The following is a 13,636-nucleotide window of genomic DNA, read 5'->3' on the forward strand; positions in this document are numbered from 1 at the left end:
ATGTACATAAATAATGTGCTAAGCCGGAAGAGATACTTCTGTTGTGGTTTACATCACTAACATGTTTTTTTTGTCTGATTTCTAAACTCCGTGAAGTTTGTCCGATGTAGGCAAGACTACAGGAGCAAGGAATGTAATATACTCCTGGATATTTGTAGAAAGGCACCTTATCTTTTGGGGATCCTAAAACTTGTCTGATGCTGGTGGTTGGTTTGAAGACCACTCTGATGTTGCAGGCTTTTAGTATTCTGGCTATTTGATGAAAGGGATCACTACAGTAGAAATGTGCTGAGAGCGTGATTCTTCTTGTCTTGGGTTGTCACCGTATAGATATTTTTTGATGATGTTTTGAGGATATCCATTTTGTGATCATGTGTTAGCTATTAGTGAGAGTTCATTCTGTGTATCCTCCTCTTCTGATATAAACTTTCTGGCCCTATATTTCAACATGTGGATAATGCTCAGTTTGTGTGTCTTGTGATGGTTTGAAGTATAATGAAGATATCTTCCAGTATCTGTGGGCTTTCTGTAAATAGATAATTTGACACTTTTTGATTGTTTCTTAATCAAGATGTCTAAAAAATGCAGTTGGTTGTGGTTTTCCACTTCCAGAGTGAATTTTATCTTGTTATGTATTGAGTTGATTTTATCCACAAACGATTTTAGGTTTTCTAAGCTGTCTTGCCATATAATGAAGATATCGTAAACATATCTCCACCATGTAGATGGTCTAGGGAAGATTGTGGAGAGATCTTTTCATGGAAAAACTTGAAAAAGAAATTATCTCCACAATCTCCCCTAGACCGTCGTCAACATATCTCCGACTACATGTCGGAGATATGTTGACGATATCTTCATTATGTGGCAAGACAGCTTAGAAAACCTAAAATCGTATGTGGATAAAATCAACTCAATACATGACAAGATAAAATTCACTCTGGAAGTGGAAAACAATAACCAACTGCATACTTCAAACCATCACAAGACACACAAACTGAGCATTATCCACATGTTGAAATATAGGGACAGAAAGTTTATATCAGAAGAGGAGGATACTCAGACTGAACTCTCACTAATAGCCGACACATTATCATCACAAAATGGATATCCTCAAAACATCATAAAAAATATCTATACAGTGACAACCCCAGACAAGAAGAATCACGTTCTCAGCACATTTCTACTGTAGTGATCCCTTTCATCAAGTCAATTTCTTATCAAATAGCCAGAATACTAAGAGCTTACAACATCAGAGTGGTCTTCAAACCAACCACCAGCATCAGACAAGTTTTAGGATCCCCAAAAGATAAGGTGCCTTTCTACAAATATCCAGGAGTATATTACATTCCTTGCTCCTGTGGTCTTGCCTACATCGGACAAACTTCACAGAGTTTAGAAATCAGACAAAAAGAACATGTTGGTAATGTAAACCACAACAGAAGTATCTCTTCTGGCTTAGCACATCATTTCTGTGCATCTAATCACACAATAGAGTGACAAAACAGCTCCATGCCATATCTGGATGACAACTACAGACATCGTTTATTCAAAGAAGCCACAATAGTGTTAATAATTGGTGGAAACCTCAACAGAAATCAGGGTGTAATCCGAAACAATTCATGGAAAAACCTGATCCTCTCTCTAAATCAATCTGACCTACAGCTAGCCAGTAATCACATTACACATTTACAACAAACACGCATGCATGATAATGAATAAGAACAATAAGTCCTCTCTGTCACGTGAACATGTAACCTTAGCTACTAGTTGGTTTATAACGTTTTTTATGTTCCTTCCAATTTGCATTTACTAGTTTTTATGTCTCTGTAAACGCCTTGAAAAAGCCAGACAGTTTGCTGGCGAAACTGGTAGGCTCTAATGTAGTTTGTTTTTTTTGTAATGGTCAGTAATAAATAAATTTGTATTTTAATTATGAACAATATAAGGCATTTTTGTTTGTTGCCAAACTACTTCATGGTCTGTGGTAGTTGTTTGGGATGCCAAACCTGCTTTATGCTGTCTTCTTTTTTTTGATGTCTCTTGCGTGTTCAGCCATGCAGATCTCCCCCCCGACCTTCCCAGATGGGAAGGTCGGGAGGGGGGGAGATCTGCATGCCACAAGGGGGGAGATCTATGTACCATGCCACAAGAGCAGTAAATCTTGTAAATGACTGTTTTTTTCATGGGATGATGTGGAATTTTTGGTGGATGTAAGAATCTGGAGATTTTATGCAGTGGTAAAAGAGCCACTTTAATGTTGTACTCACAGAGCACTTTTGCCACTCTCTCTGTAACATTCTTGATGTACAGTAGCATGATTGCATTCTTAAAATTTAGTTTAAGTCAAGAAGCTATTGGGGTGTTTTAAGAATTACGTTGGTCACTCAGGTGTATTAGCACTGAGGCTGAGGTTATGACTTAGTGTAGCTCTTCATTCCTGTTAATTTATGTAATGGAAATCTAATATGCTCTATCATGAATTGTTTTAATTATGCCTATCTTTTGTAATGGATGATGGTGTGAAGTGGCATTTGAAAATCTTCCAGTTACAGTAGGTTTTCTGTATATCGAAAAGGATAATATTTTTTCTTCTTCATTTATTTTGACAAGAATATCAAAGAATGGTAATTTTTCTGTGATCTGCCATTTCAAGAGTGAATTTTATATTGGGATACAAGCTGTTTAGATAGTCTTTGAAATAAATCATCCATTGTTCTTGATCAAACATTAAAAATATCGTCAATGTAACATCACCAAGATTTTGGTTTCTTGTGGTGGTTTTTAATAGCATTCGTTTTCAAAATTTTCCATAAAGTAGTTGGCCAATGCAGAAAATGGGATGGGGTGGGGGACCTCATGGCAAGTCTTTTTTGTTCCCAGTATTTTTCCTGAAATATAAAATCAATGTTTTCCATAGTCTTACTGTGTCTGGTGGGAAATGGCATACAAGCAGGTCCACTGTGTCATCTCAATATACCTAGGGAGTAATTTTATTGAACTCGTTATTTATCTAATATATGATCTCAATACCGGAACTGTCTACAGATCAGTATATGCTAGCCTAGTTGGTACAGTTAGATTGCACTTCTGCACTCCAGCCAGTAGGTTGAAATTCCTTTGTTCACAAGAAGATATTTGTGAATGTTGGTAGTTGAATTTCAAGGTCTAATGAGAGACCACTCTGCTTATTGGTGAAATGAAATAACTTGGGAAAACGTCTATCTGATCCTTAGAGCACAGTTTTGAGGCTTTCTAACTGGTACTAAGAAACAATAGGCTTATAACCTATCATGGATTGAATTTAGATACAAAAAATTATTTCAATGGCTAATATAGCCTACTTTCGTTTAGGAGTGCCCCTTGTTTAAAATGTCATTGGCTCTTGACCCGTTTGGGTAAAGAGCTGATGAGGTTTTTTTTTTTTTCAGGAAGTAAAAAGTCGTTTTTTTTTTTCGAAACTTTTTTTTCTGGAAGTACCTAGTCACACATCAACGACTACACACAATTAATAGAAACTCGACACGCAAAAAAATGGAATGCCCTAACAGTTCCCCCAATACAACAAATGCACAACTTCCAACCCTTCGGATATTACTACCTCGCAACCCACACAAAACAGTTCCATTATAAATTTATTACATTACAACCTCACCCCTCCCTGACGAAATCACCATCCTGAACAAGGGGTTAAACTTCACAGTATCCCCATAATATGTTTGGTACATATTATGGGGATACTGTGAAGTATCCCCATAATATGTACCAAACATATTATGGGGATACTTCACAGTATCCCCATTACATCCACTTAAACCTCAATATCATCTCATGAAAAAAACCAGGTGTTTATGAGATTCATTGCTCTTGTGACACTTGCTATATAGACCAGACAGGAAGTGTCACAAGAGCAATGAATCTCATAGCTCTTGTGACACTTCCTGTCTGGTCTATATAGCAAGTGTCACAAGAGCAATGAATCTCATTGCTCTTGTGACACTTGCTATATAGACCAGACAGGAAGTGTCACAAGAGCTATGAGATTCATTGCTCTTGTGACACTTCCTGTCTGGTCTATATAGCAAGTGTCACAAGAGCAATGAATCTCATAAACGCCTGGTTTTTTTCATGAGATGATAACAATTTTTTTCATGAAATGCACAACTTCCAACCCTTCGGATATTACTACCTCGCAACCCACACAAAACAGTTCCATTATAAATCTATTACATTACAACCTCACCCCTCCCTGACGAAATCACCATCCTGAACAAGGGGTTAAACTTCACAGTATCCCCATAATATGTACCAAACATATTATGGGGATACTGTGAAGTATCCCCATAATCTATTAATGGAGTCAAAGGCTTTTTTGAAGTCTATAAAGTTTTTATCATGTGAACCTTCTATGATTATTCTGATGCAATGTATCTGTTCTATTGTTGTACATCGTTTTTTTAGAAATTCAACTTGATTTTTTCTTAAAAGTGGTGTTAAGTAAGGTTCTATTCTATTGAGTATCATCCTGTTGTAGATTTTAACTGTAGTTGATAGCAGAGTAATACCTCTGTAGTTATCCATTCTATTAAGACTGCTCTTTTTGGGTATGGGGATAATAAGGCCTTGTTTCCATTGTTGAGGTATTATTCCAGTGTTTTAAGTTTGATTCATTATAGCAAGAAGATTGGAATATGTATTATACCCAGCATTTTTGAAAGCTTCTGCTCTAATTCCATCAATCCCTGGGGACTTTCCTGCTTTGGTTTGATCTATTGCTATTTTTAGTTCCTTTTCAGTGAAGTCTTCACAATTTATTGGTAGAGTGGTGGTCAGATGCAGGTCTGCTAGCTGACTTGAATGTTGGGGATTATCAACATTCAGTAATTCTTGAAAGTAGTTTCTCCATTCTTTCATCAAGTTCAAATTTACTGATAGCTGGTAATTAGTTTACGGAATTAACAACACATATAAAGTATATTAATTAAAGGTAACTTTAATGAATAACTTCTATATTTTTTATGCGTTGTTAATTCCGTAAACTAATTACCAGTTATGTCTAACCAACGTATAAGTCTTGCTACTAGAATTTACTGATAGCTGTCTACCGTTTTTGTCATGTGCTACAATATTTCCACTTCTTTTTGTTTTATGGTGACAGATATGATTGATCATTTGAAAAGTGTTTCTAGTATCTCCAGTTTTATTATAATTTTCAAGTTCCTCGCAGTATTTATTTATTTGATTTTCTTTGTCGCTGGTCATTAGTTCATTGACCTTGTTATTTAAAATGTCTAGTTTATCTTTATTGATTTCATTCCTGTTTGAGCGGTAGAGTTTCCTTGCTTTATTTCTTTCATCTATATATTTTTCAATTTCGGGGGTAATCCATTTTTCCGAGTCTTTTTTGTTGCAGTTTCCAAGAATTTTGTTGGATGTTATGTTTATTGCTTCAATGATACCCTTATACTTTTCATTAATGGATCTTTAAAAATGTTTTCTATATTGTCTTCGAATGTGCTGTGGAAAGATGCTGCAATTTATGGGTTATTTAGTTTGTCCCAGTTGTATTGTTTTTATTTTTAGGCTTGTTATTTTTAGAAGCTTTTAGTGAAATTTTAATGTGAGCACTGATTATTCTCTGGTTAGAGTTTAGTTCAACCGTGTTATATGCTTGATTGATCTGATCCACTTTCCATTGATTAGTATGTGGTCTATTTGGGAATGATAACCATTTGGATGTTTCCCTAAACGAAGACTATGGACTGGGTGATTACCATGTTATGTCTATTGCAGAAGTTCATAAGAGAATGTCCATTGTTATTTGTAGTTTCATGATAAGTGTGTTTACCCATGTTTTTAGTAGTATTGGCAATGTCTACCAATTTGGGCATTAAAATCACCACCAATGAGTCTGACCTTGTGAACTGGGATGTTCATGGCAGTTTCAGAAAGATCTTTATAATAGGTGTCTTTGTCTTCTAGTGGAGCACCTTCTGTAGGAGCATATGTAGATATTGTTGTCAGTTTTGGGTTGGTACTTATGGTTTTGAGGAGAATTCTTTCAGATATTTCAGTTGAGGTTACTTTTTCTGCTAGTTCCTTCTTGAGCATTATTCCAACCCCTCCAGTACCATCATTGTTTGCTGAGTTATAAATAAATCTCAATTTTTTGTCAGCTGATGATGTTTCATTCACTTCATGAAATAATACCTACAAAAAATTATTATTATAAGCAGCTGTGTCTAGTGTTTTCATAAGCATTGTGATGTAAAGGACATTATTTTTGTTAAGCCTTTAGCAAGAAGAAAAGTGTGAAACTTCCTTATCAGCAATAACATCTCAACTTGTGTATGTGTGTGGTGAATATAAACATATTTAAAGAGAGAAGGAAACAGAAATGGAAGGGCTGTCCCCAACTAGCCATGTTATCCATGTACATCACATCTTAACACTTGAGGATGTGAAGTCTTGCTAAGAATGAAAAAGGTTTAAGCTTCAGAGGCAAAGTACAAATCTGAAAAATGCTATACAATCAGAGTAACAGAATAACAGTATCGGCAGATTAACTTTTCATCAAAGAAATTACTATCTAAGTTCGTGAAAATAAGAAACTTAAAACTATGGAACATAAAGGTTTTATTTTATTTTTTTATATCACTTCCACACATAAGAGGCCACCAGGCTTATAGTATATAAATGGCATGTGTGGACTCTGTTCAAGAGCAAAGTTGATATTATTATTATTACATGCACCTCCAAGGAGGCACAGGATTCATTGACAGAGAGCACCTACTCTACAACTCTCGGTCTCCACCACTCAATCCACCAACTACAGCAAACTGCATCATCTACACCACTGCCATCCACTGTCCACCACCACTAGTATTTCACAGACAATCACAAACATCCATGCCCACAGTGGGATTCATATCTGCAGCCTTTTGACTGGAGAGCAGATATGCTAACCACTCAGCCAATCAGGCTGGCAATATTCTCATTATCAACAGAGCTGGAAGTTGTAATCTTTGGAAAATGTTTTGTGGGACAGGCTGTTCCACAGAACTGAAGATGGCATTAAAGGTGACTGGAATAGCAGGTTCACTGAGTCAGCAATTCAACTGTAATGGATTTTGGGCAGTTGCTGTCGTGTTGTGTAGGCTTAACAGAAATGGGGACATAACAGATTCTTTTTTGCTGAACAGTGACCATGGAGATATCTGTAGAAGAGACACAATGCAGAAACTTACTGTCTATCAGGAAAGTCTGTAAGAGAGAATTTTCAGAGAGTACTAAGGTACACCACCCCAAATGTGTGAGCAGTATTCCAAGGTTTGGTGGATTTTAGATTTACATTGTAGGAGTAAGTAACTGGACAGGAGAGAAGTAATATCTTGAATGAAAAAAGTATGCCAAGTTTTTTGGAAACTTAAGATGCTACAGAAGTAACATGATTTGGCTTAGTGTAAGAGTTAAAGAAGAGAGAGAAAGATCTGTTTTGACTGTAAAGCTGAGCATTATCAAAAATAAATGAAGATGAACTGAAGTCTTTTTTCAATGCTTTCAGTGTCAATTTTCAAAAGTCACTTTCAATGGTTGCTTCCAAAATTGTGTTTTGAAAGCATTTGAAGGTTATTAGGTTGCAGTCCCATTGCAGAATGGTATTGAAGAACCTATGAAGAATATAAATGAGCAACTTGATATTGTGGTGTAGCAATAAATATATGTTGAAAAAAAAAAAAAAATTGTCGTGAATGAAACTTTTCCAAATTTCCCAAGGCGCTTATTGTAGATAATCTTGAAACTTGAGATATTTGAGTTCTTGCAAGGTTTATTGTATGAGGAGAATGAGTGTTGAGTGCTGTCATATCAGCAGCTCTGTGAATAGGGTTAGAGATCAATGAGTGTTTTATATATATATATATAAAGAGGTGGGCCAAATAACATGCCCTGAGGAACACATGCATTAACAGGGAAATCTGAATTGAGAGTACTTTCCACCATTACATGTAGTGGATGATCTGAGCAATAACTGACAAATCACAAAAGGAGGAAGACCAACCATAAGATGTCAATTTTCTGAGCAGTCCATGATGCCAGACTCTATCAAATAACTTTGAAATATTAAGTGCAACAGCTCAGGTTTTTCCAAACTTTTTCATGGCATGCATCCAGGGGTGGGTGATTTAGCCCAGGAGATCTGATGTTGTTGTTGTAGAGTCCATTGAAGAGCTTCTAGATATGACCATGGATCTGTAGAATTGCTTTGGCAATCTGTTGAACTTTGATGGAGTAGAGCTTTTCTCTAGGATTATTGTCAATTTTCTTTAGAGCAGCAGCAATTGCTGGAAATAATAGATATGGGCAGATGTTAGTTCAACTCCTGGACAGTTCTTGCATGTTTCATAGCTATTAGTACCGTCTGGCTGAATTTTCATGTCTTTTCTGATCAGAACAGACGCTCTTCATGGAATTAGGTGTGCCAGAGCCCTGTTAGCCAGCAATTTTCAGGATTCTCTGCAGGGTTTGATGTAATAATCCAAGTGAAAAAAAAAAGTGGTGGCAGGATTAGACAAAAGAAAACTTTTAAAGATACTAAAAAGTTTTCAGGGTTTGATAACCATCCAATTCTAAAAGAAAATAAAATAAAAGCTGGAAGCAGGATTAGGCAAAAGAAAATTTTTCATACTACCATATTGAAGAATTTAGTTAAATCCTTTATCCCAGTGAGAGCAAACAAAGTTTGCGCCTGAAAATATCTTCAGGACTGAATGTGGTGTTGTACTATCTTACCTGGGTAAGTAGTACAACACCAGGCAACTCGTAGCAAAGGTGAAGCAAGCTACCAACACTCCTATTCCAGTATCTCCCATAATGCAAAACACATCTCCTTGTGGATATGTATAAAGTTATGAATTAAGGGATTGGCCACTACCCCGACTAGTTTCGACCTTTATTGGGGTCTCTTCAGTGGGAGCCAGGCCCAGAGTTGGAGATACCAGGCAGAAGCAGTAGCAAGGTCATCTTTACCTATAGCAGTTCCCAAAAGGTTTGCCACCTTTTTTTATTAAATTACTCTGGATTTAGAGAAAGATGTTGAAAGTATCCGTCTCCAGATAGCCTCAAAATCACTGTTGCACAGTACATTATTACCAATATTGCTCTCATGAGTTTCTGTTCTATCTGGATTCAAGTCGTGATATTAGAGGTATCCCCCCCCCCCCCCAACCTCCTATCTCTTCTGTCATTCCTAAAGATACTATACTCTTTACACTCAATCCCAGTTACTATATCTAGTTCTGAGAAAATGGTTTCACTAATACCAATAATTTTGGGTCACATATTCACCAAAGCAACAAAATTTACTACTTTCTTTCTAATGATCCTCTCATTTGTGTATAGACAAAACAAGTTATCTCCTCACTTTTTCTTATACTTAAATCTGCTGCTAAGAGAGCTTCAAACAGCATCATAATCAATCGAATAAAAATTAAAGTTATCTTTGATAAACAGTTTCCTCGCACTTTATAATTCATTATTTGGTGATGTGTTATTATTTGTAATTTCAATTAATTGTTTATTTTTTGATGATTTTTCAAAGACTTGCTGATCAACAAATCATTTATTTGATGAACTACTTTTTGTTGAATTTATTTTTCAAATAACTGTTGTTTGATTAATTAATTTATTATTTTTTTTTTTCGATGAATTGTTTTTGTTGAATTTTCTGCATACTAAGTTATTTCTGCATTCTGGATTAATTTATTTTATTTAAATTTGGAATCTTGTGAAAACATTTTGAGCCATTTAAATTTTTGTTTTCACTCAGGACATTTGTATGGGAACATTTGAAACCATCTCAAATTAGCATATTTTTGGTTAGCCAATTTGTGGTGAGCTGCAGTGTTACATCATTGTCCATGATAGGGTGCAGAGAGCTTATAATGTGCATGTCAAGGTAGGTTAGCCAGTCTAATATAGAAGCAGAAGTGTTTTTCCCTCCTGGAATTTTTAATTCTGCCAGACTGGCCATAAGAACATATGCAATTAACTGACATTATGCAGTGGCCTCATAGTTATAGCTGCTTCAGCTATAATCTTGACTTATCCCAACCTAGTTTGATATGATTTCATAGACAGTGCATTTATCATCTAGCATGTCCTCTGCAGATGAACTTCAGATCTTCCTGAGGAAGATGAATATTCATTTATACATCAGATTCCTTGGAAAAACACACTTCCTTACCTTTTATGTATCGTCTTCTTGATGGATTATTAAGTTTTGACATTTACAGGAAGTCCACTTTTATCCCGTGATATGCATTTGTGTACAAGAAGTCCACTTTTATCGTGTGTGTGTGTGCGTGTGTGTGTGTGTGTGTGTGTGTGTGTGTGTGACTACCCATCATCTTTGAAGCCAGAACTTGGTATTATTAAATTCTTGCCTATTGAGCCTACTTTAAATGAAGTAGGCTCAATAGACAAGTTTAAATGAAGATCTGTGAAGTATTTCCCAGTATTTTCTAAATAATAATGTATTTTAACCATTTGAAGAGACTTATTTCTTATGACATCTCTTCAAACATTCAAGTATATTCAAGTGAATTTTTAATATTTGTTCTGATTGTAATTGTAATAAAAAATGTACAGAATGAAAAATACAATTAAAGTGACTATTTAAAATTTTTAAACTCTAGGGCAGTTATGTTTGGCCAGAAACTCTTGCAGGCATTACAGTTGAACTCGAATGCATTGGTACTCCAACAGGTAGTCTAAGCTATCTACCAGTACATGCATATCATACTTGCACTTCCCAAGGTGTATGGGAAAACCTAGATACTTCTAGTTGTCCTTATGTATCAGAAGTTACAAAAGTGTTAGAGCATTTTTCCAAGGTAAGATTTTTTTTTTTTTTTTAAATTCTGATTAATTCAGTAATAAATTTTCATAATTATAGTCTACTCTTTGCATTAGAACTTTTTGTACTTTAAAACCACATTAATCATTTCTGATTTTTTTTTATTTTTATTTCCTTAATTAAACCAGAATAAAGTAAAAATTATTTAATGTAAAAAGTTTTAAGTCAAAAATAAGGTTATTAGTTAATTTTTTATATTTCAGTTTATAAAAATCTGTATTAATGAGCATACCACTTCATCTTCATGCTGTGTTGCTTATTAACAAGAGAAAGTTGTTCACCACTTAAAGGGATTGTGTCTTGATTATGGGAATTAACAATGTAGGTGACTTGATAATAATTAAAAATATTTAATTATTACTTCCCATATTTTATCAGCAAATTAAATCAGCAACTTCAGGAATTAACACACTGGTATTAAACACGTGCATGCAGCCACACTTCAGTAACAAAGATGGAAACAGGAAAGATACAGAAAGACCTCAAGTCCTATAATTACGCCACCTTTTGGCTTTGGTTGGGCGTTTTTGGCCGTTGAACTGACCGTCTGCTGATGAGGGTTCCCATATGAGGGGCAGTTTGATACAATCATATTTGTTTAGGTAGGGATAGTTGGGAAGAGCTGCAGTAGATTCGAGGAAAAGCCTCTCGAACTAAAATTTGCTTTGTTTGGAGTAAGGTGGCTTTTTTCCACCAGATCCTGTGTCAGGTATCCAGGGCATGGTCTTCTAATTCTAAGCACTCATTGTGGTGCAAAATGGATGTAATCCTGGTGTTCTGATATACAGATGTTGGCTCTCCTACCTGTTTGTCCATAGTATGAACAGCTGCAGGGTACCTGGTACACTCCAGGTAAATCCAGAGGTTGTAGCTGATCTTTGGAGGAGCAGATAAGGGCTGCTAGTTTTTTTGTGCAGTTTATAAGTGGTCACAAGATTGTGGTTTTTTTTTTAAGATCTTGGTTATCTTTACTGTGATACCACAAATATAGGAGATGAAGATGGATTTGCTGTAATCTGTTTTTTTTTTTTTTTTTTTTTTTTGTGGGGGGGGGGGGTCGTTATGGGTATTTAGTGTTAAAATTCTTTTTATTTGGTGGGAGGTGTAGTCATTGGTCAAAGAAGTGTTTTTTATGTGGGTGAGTTCTGTGTTGAGAGCAGTGTCATCTGAGCAAATTAGTTTTGCCAATTTGTGGAGTGTTATAGGACTTTAGGTCTTCCTGTATCTCTCCTGTTTCCATATTGGTTACTGATGTGTGCATGTGCTTCAGGGATTAATACCAGTGTATTAATCCCTGAAGATGCCGATTTAATTTCAAAAAAATATAGGAAGTAGTAATTCAATATTTTTGGTTGTTATCACGTCTACGTTGTTAATTTCCTTAAACAATATACGATTCTGGAGAATCAGTGTATAAGCCTAAACACCAGGATTAGTATTATCCATGGAGATATAGATATTATTATTATTATTACATAACACCTCCAGGGAATCCAAGGGACTCATCGAGGGAGGGTACCTACTTTACAACTCTGTCTCCACCACCCAGTCCACCAACTACAATGAACTGCAACTACTCATTGTCTACACCACTACCACTGGTATTTTCACAGACAATCACAAACATCCATGTCCACAGCGGGATTTGAACCCACAGCCTTTTGGCTGGAGAGCAGATACGCTAGCCACTTGGCCAACCAGGCTGACGCAGATAATTGTGTAAAATTAAAACACCGGTTCCATTTCAACATGGTGCTTTTCATTTATAAGCATACCAACTTTGCCCTACTATGGGAGCAAATTGGCACACCATGTTTGACAACACCAATGAAACTATTCATACGCTTCAAGAGGTGCTCTCCTTCATGCTGAATGCTAATCTTTGGATGATCCTTTTAGCTATCTCAAACATATCAGCTGCCAAGGAATTCACAAAAATGATCGAAAATTTAACAAAAAAGTTACCAACGCTTCCAGGACTGCCTGAAAACTACGTGGTTAATCTATCCACCACTATTTTTGAAGCAGACGGTATCAATGCACTCACCCTAGCCAAAACTTCGCCATCACTCCTAGGCACGTACCAACCAAAGATTTCTTGATATAGATTGATTAGGCTTGACGTAGTCAACATGCTATCACAGGTGAAACCGTTTGCAAGCAAATTGCTCAACATAGAATATAAAGCCCTTCTACATCTAAGAAATAACAAAAAAAAATAATCCATTTAATTATTATATTAATAATAATAATAAAAATGATCACCCTTCTTAAAGACTGATCCATCTACTGCCTACTAAATTATGACTCCCACCTCCACACAAATTACAACATACGTAGACTGCTAAAAAATTTTACTTCCAGCAGATGTGACGAACAAACTTCTTCATATCATCCATCGTGATGGGTTGGGTTCCCTTGGTACAATCTGTTTCCAAATATGGTTTTATTTCTAGTCTTCTCGAACATAGTAATGAAGTCGGGGAATTCACCTCTTTCTTTTAAGGATCTGAGCCAACTTTTCCCTGGTCTTCCAGGTGGATGCTGTTTTTCTGTTTCTTCCATTTAGCACGATGTTTGGAAGTCTGTGAAGAGGCATTCTCTGGACATGACCGAACCATCGGAGGTGTTGCTGAAGAATAATGTCTGAGTTGTTTGGAAGTTTTTCAACTTGGTTATACTTATAAAGATACAAGAAATTATAAATCTGTCTGGATACCGGCC

The 13,636-nt window shown here is 35.9% G+C and overlaps 1 protein-coding gene across 2 annotated transcripts in view; it reads left to right on the forward strand.

Annotated features, from left to right (window-relative positions):
• Positions 1 to 13,636, forward strand: part of Remo (Remoulade) — a 338,339-nt gene that overhangs the window by 108,235 nt on the left and 216,468 nt on the right. For both annotated transcript variants that reach the window (XM_090393156.1, XM_090393157.1), the window contains exon 8: positions 10,692 to 10,889. In XM_090393156.1, the coding sequence (XP_090249282.1) occupies positions 10,692 to 10,889 (198 nt within the window). The remainder of the gene's footprint in view (positions 1 to 10,691; positions 10,890 to 13,636) is intronic.

The sequence above is a fragment of the Typopeltis vanoorti genome, chromosome 5 (assembly GCF_054136105.1).
Source record: "Typopeltis vanoorti isolate ZY-2024b chromosome 5, IOZ_Tvanoo_1.0, whole genome shotgun sequence".
In the NCBI taxonomy this organism is placed as follows: domain Eukaryota; kingdom Metazoa; phylum Arthropoda; class Arachnida; order Uropygi; family Thelyphonidae; genus Typopeltis; species Typopeltis vanoorti.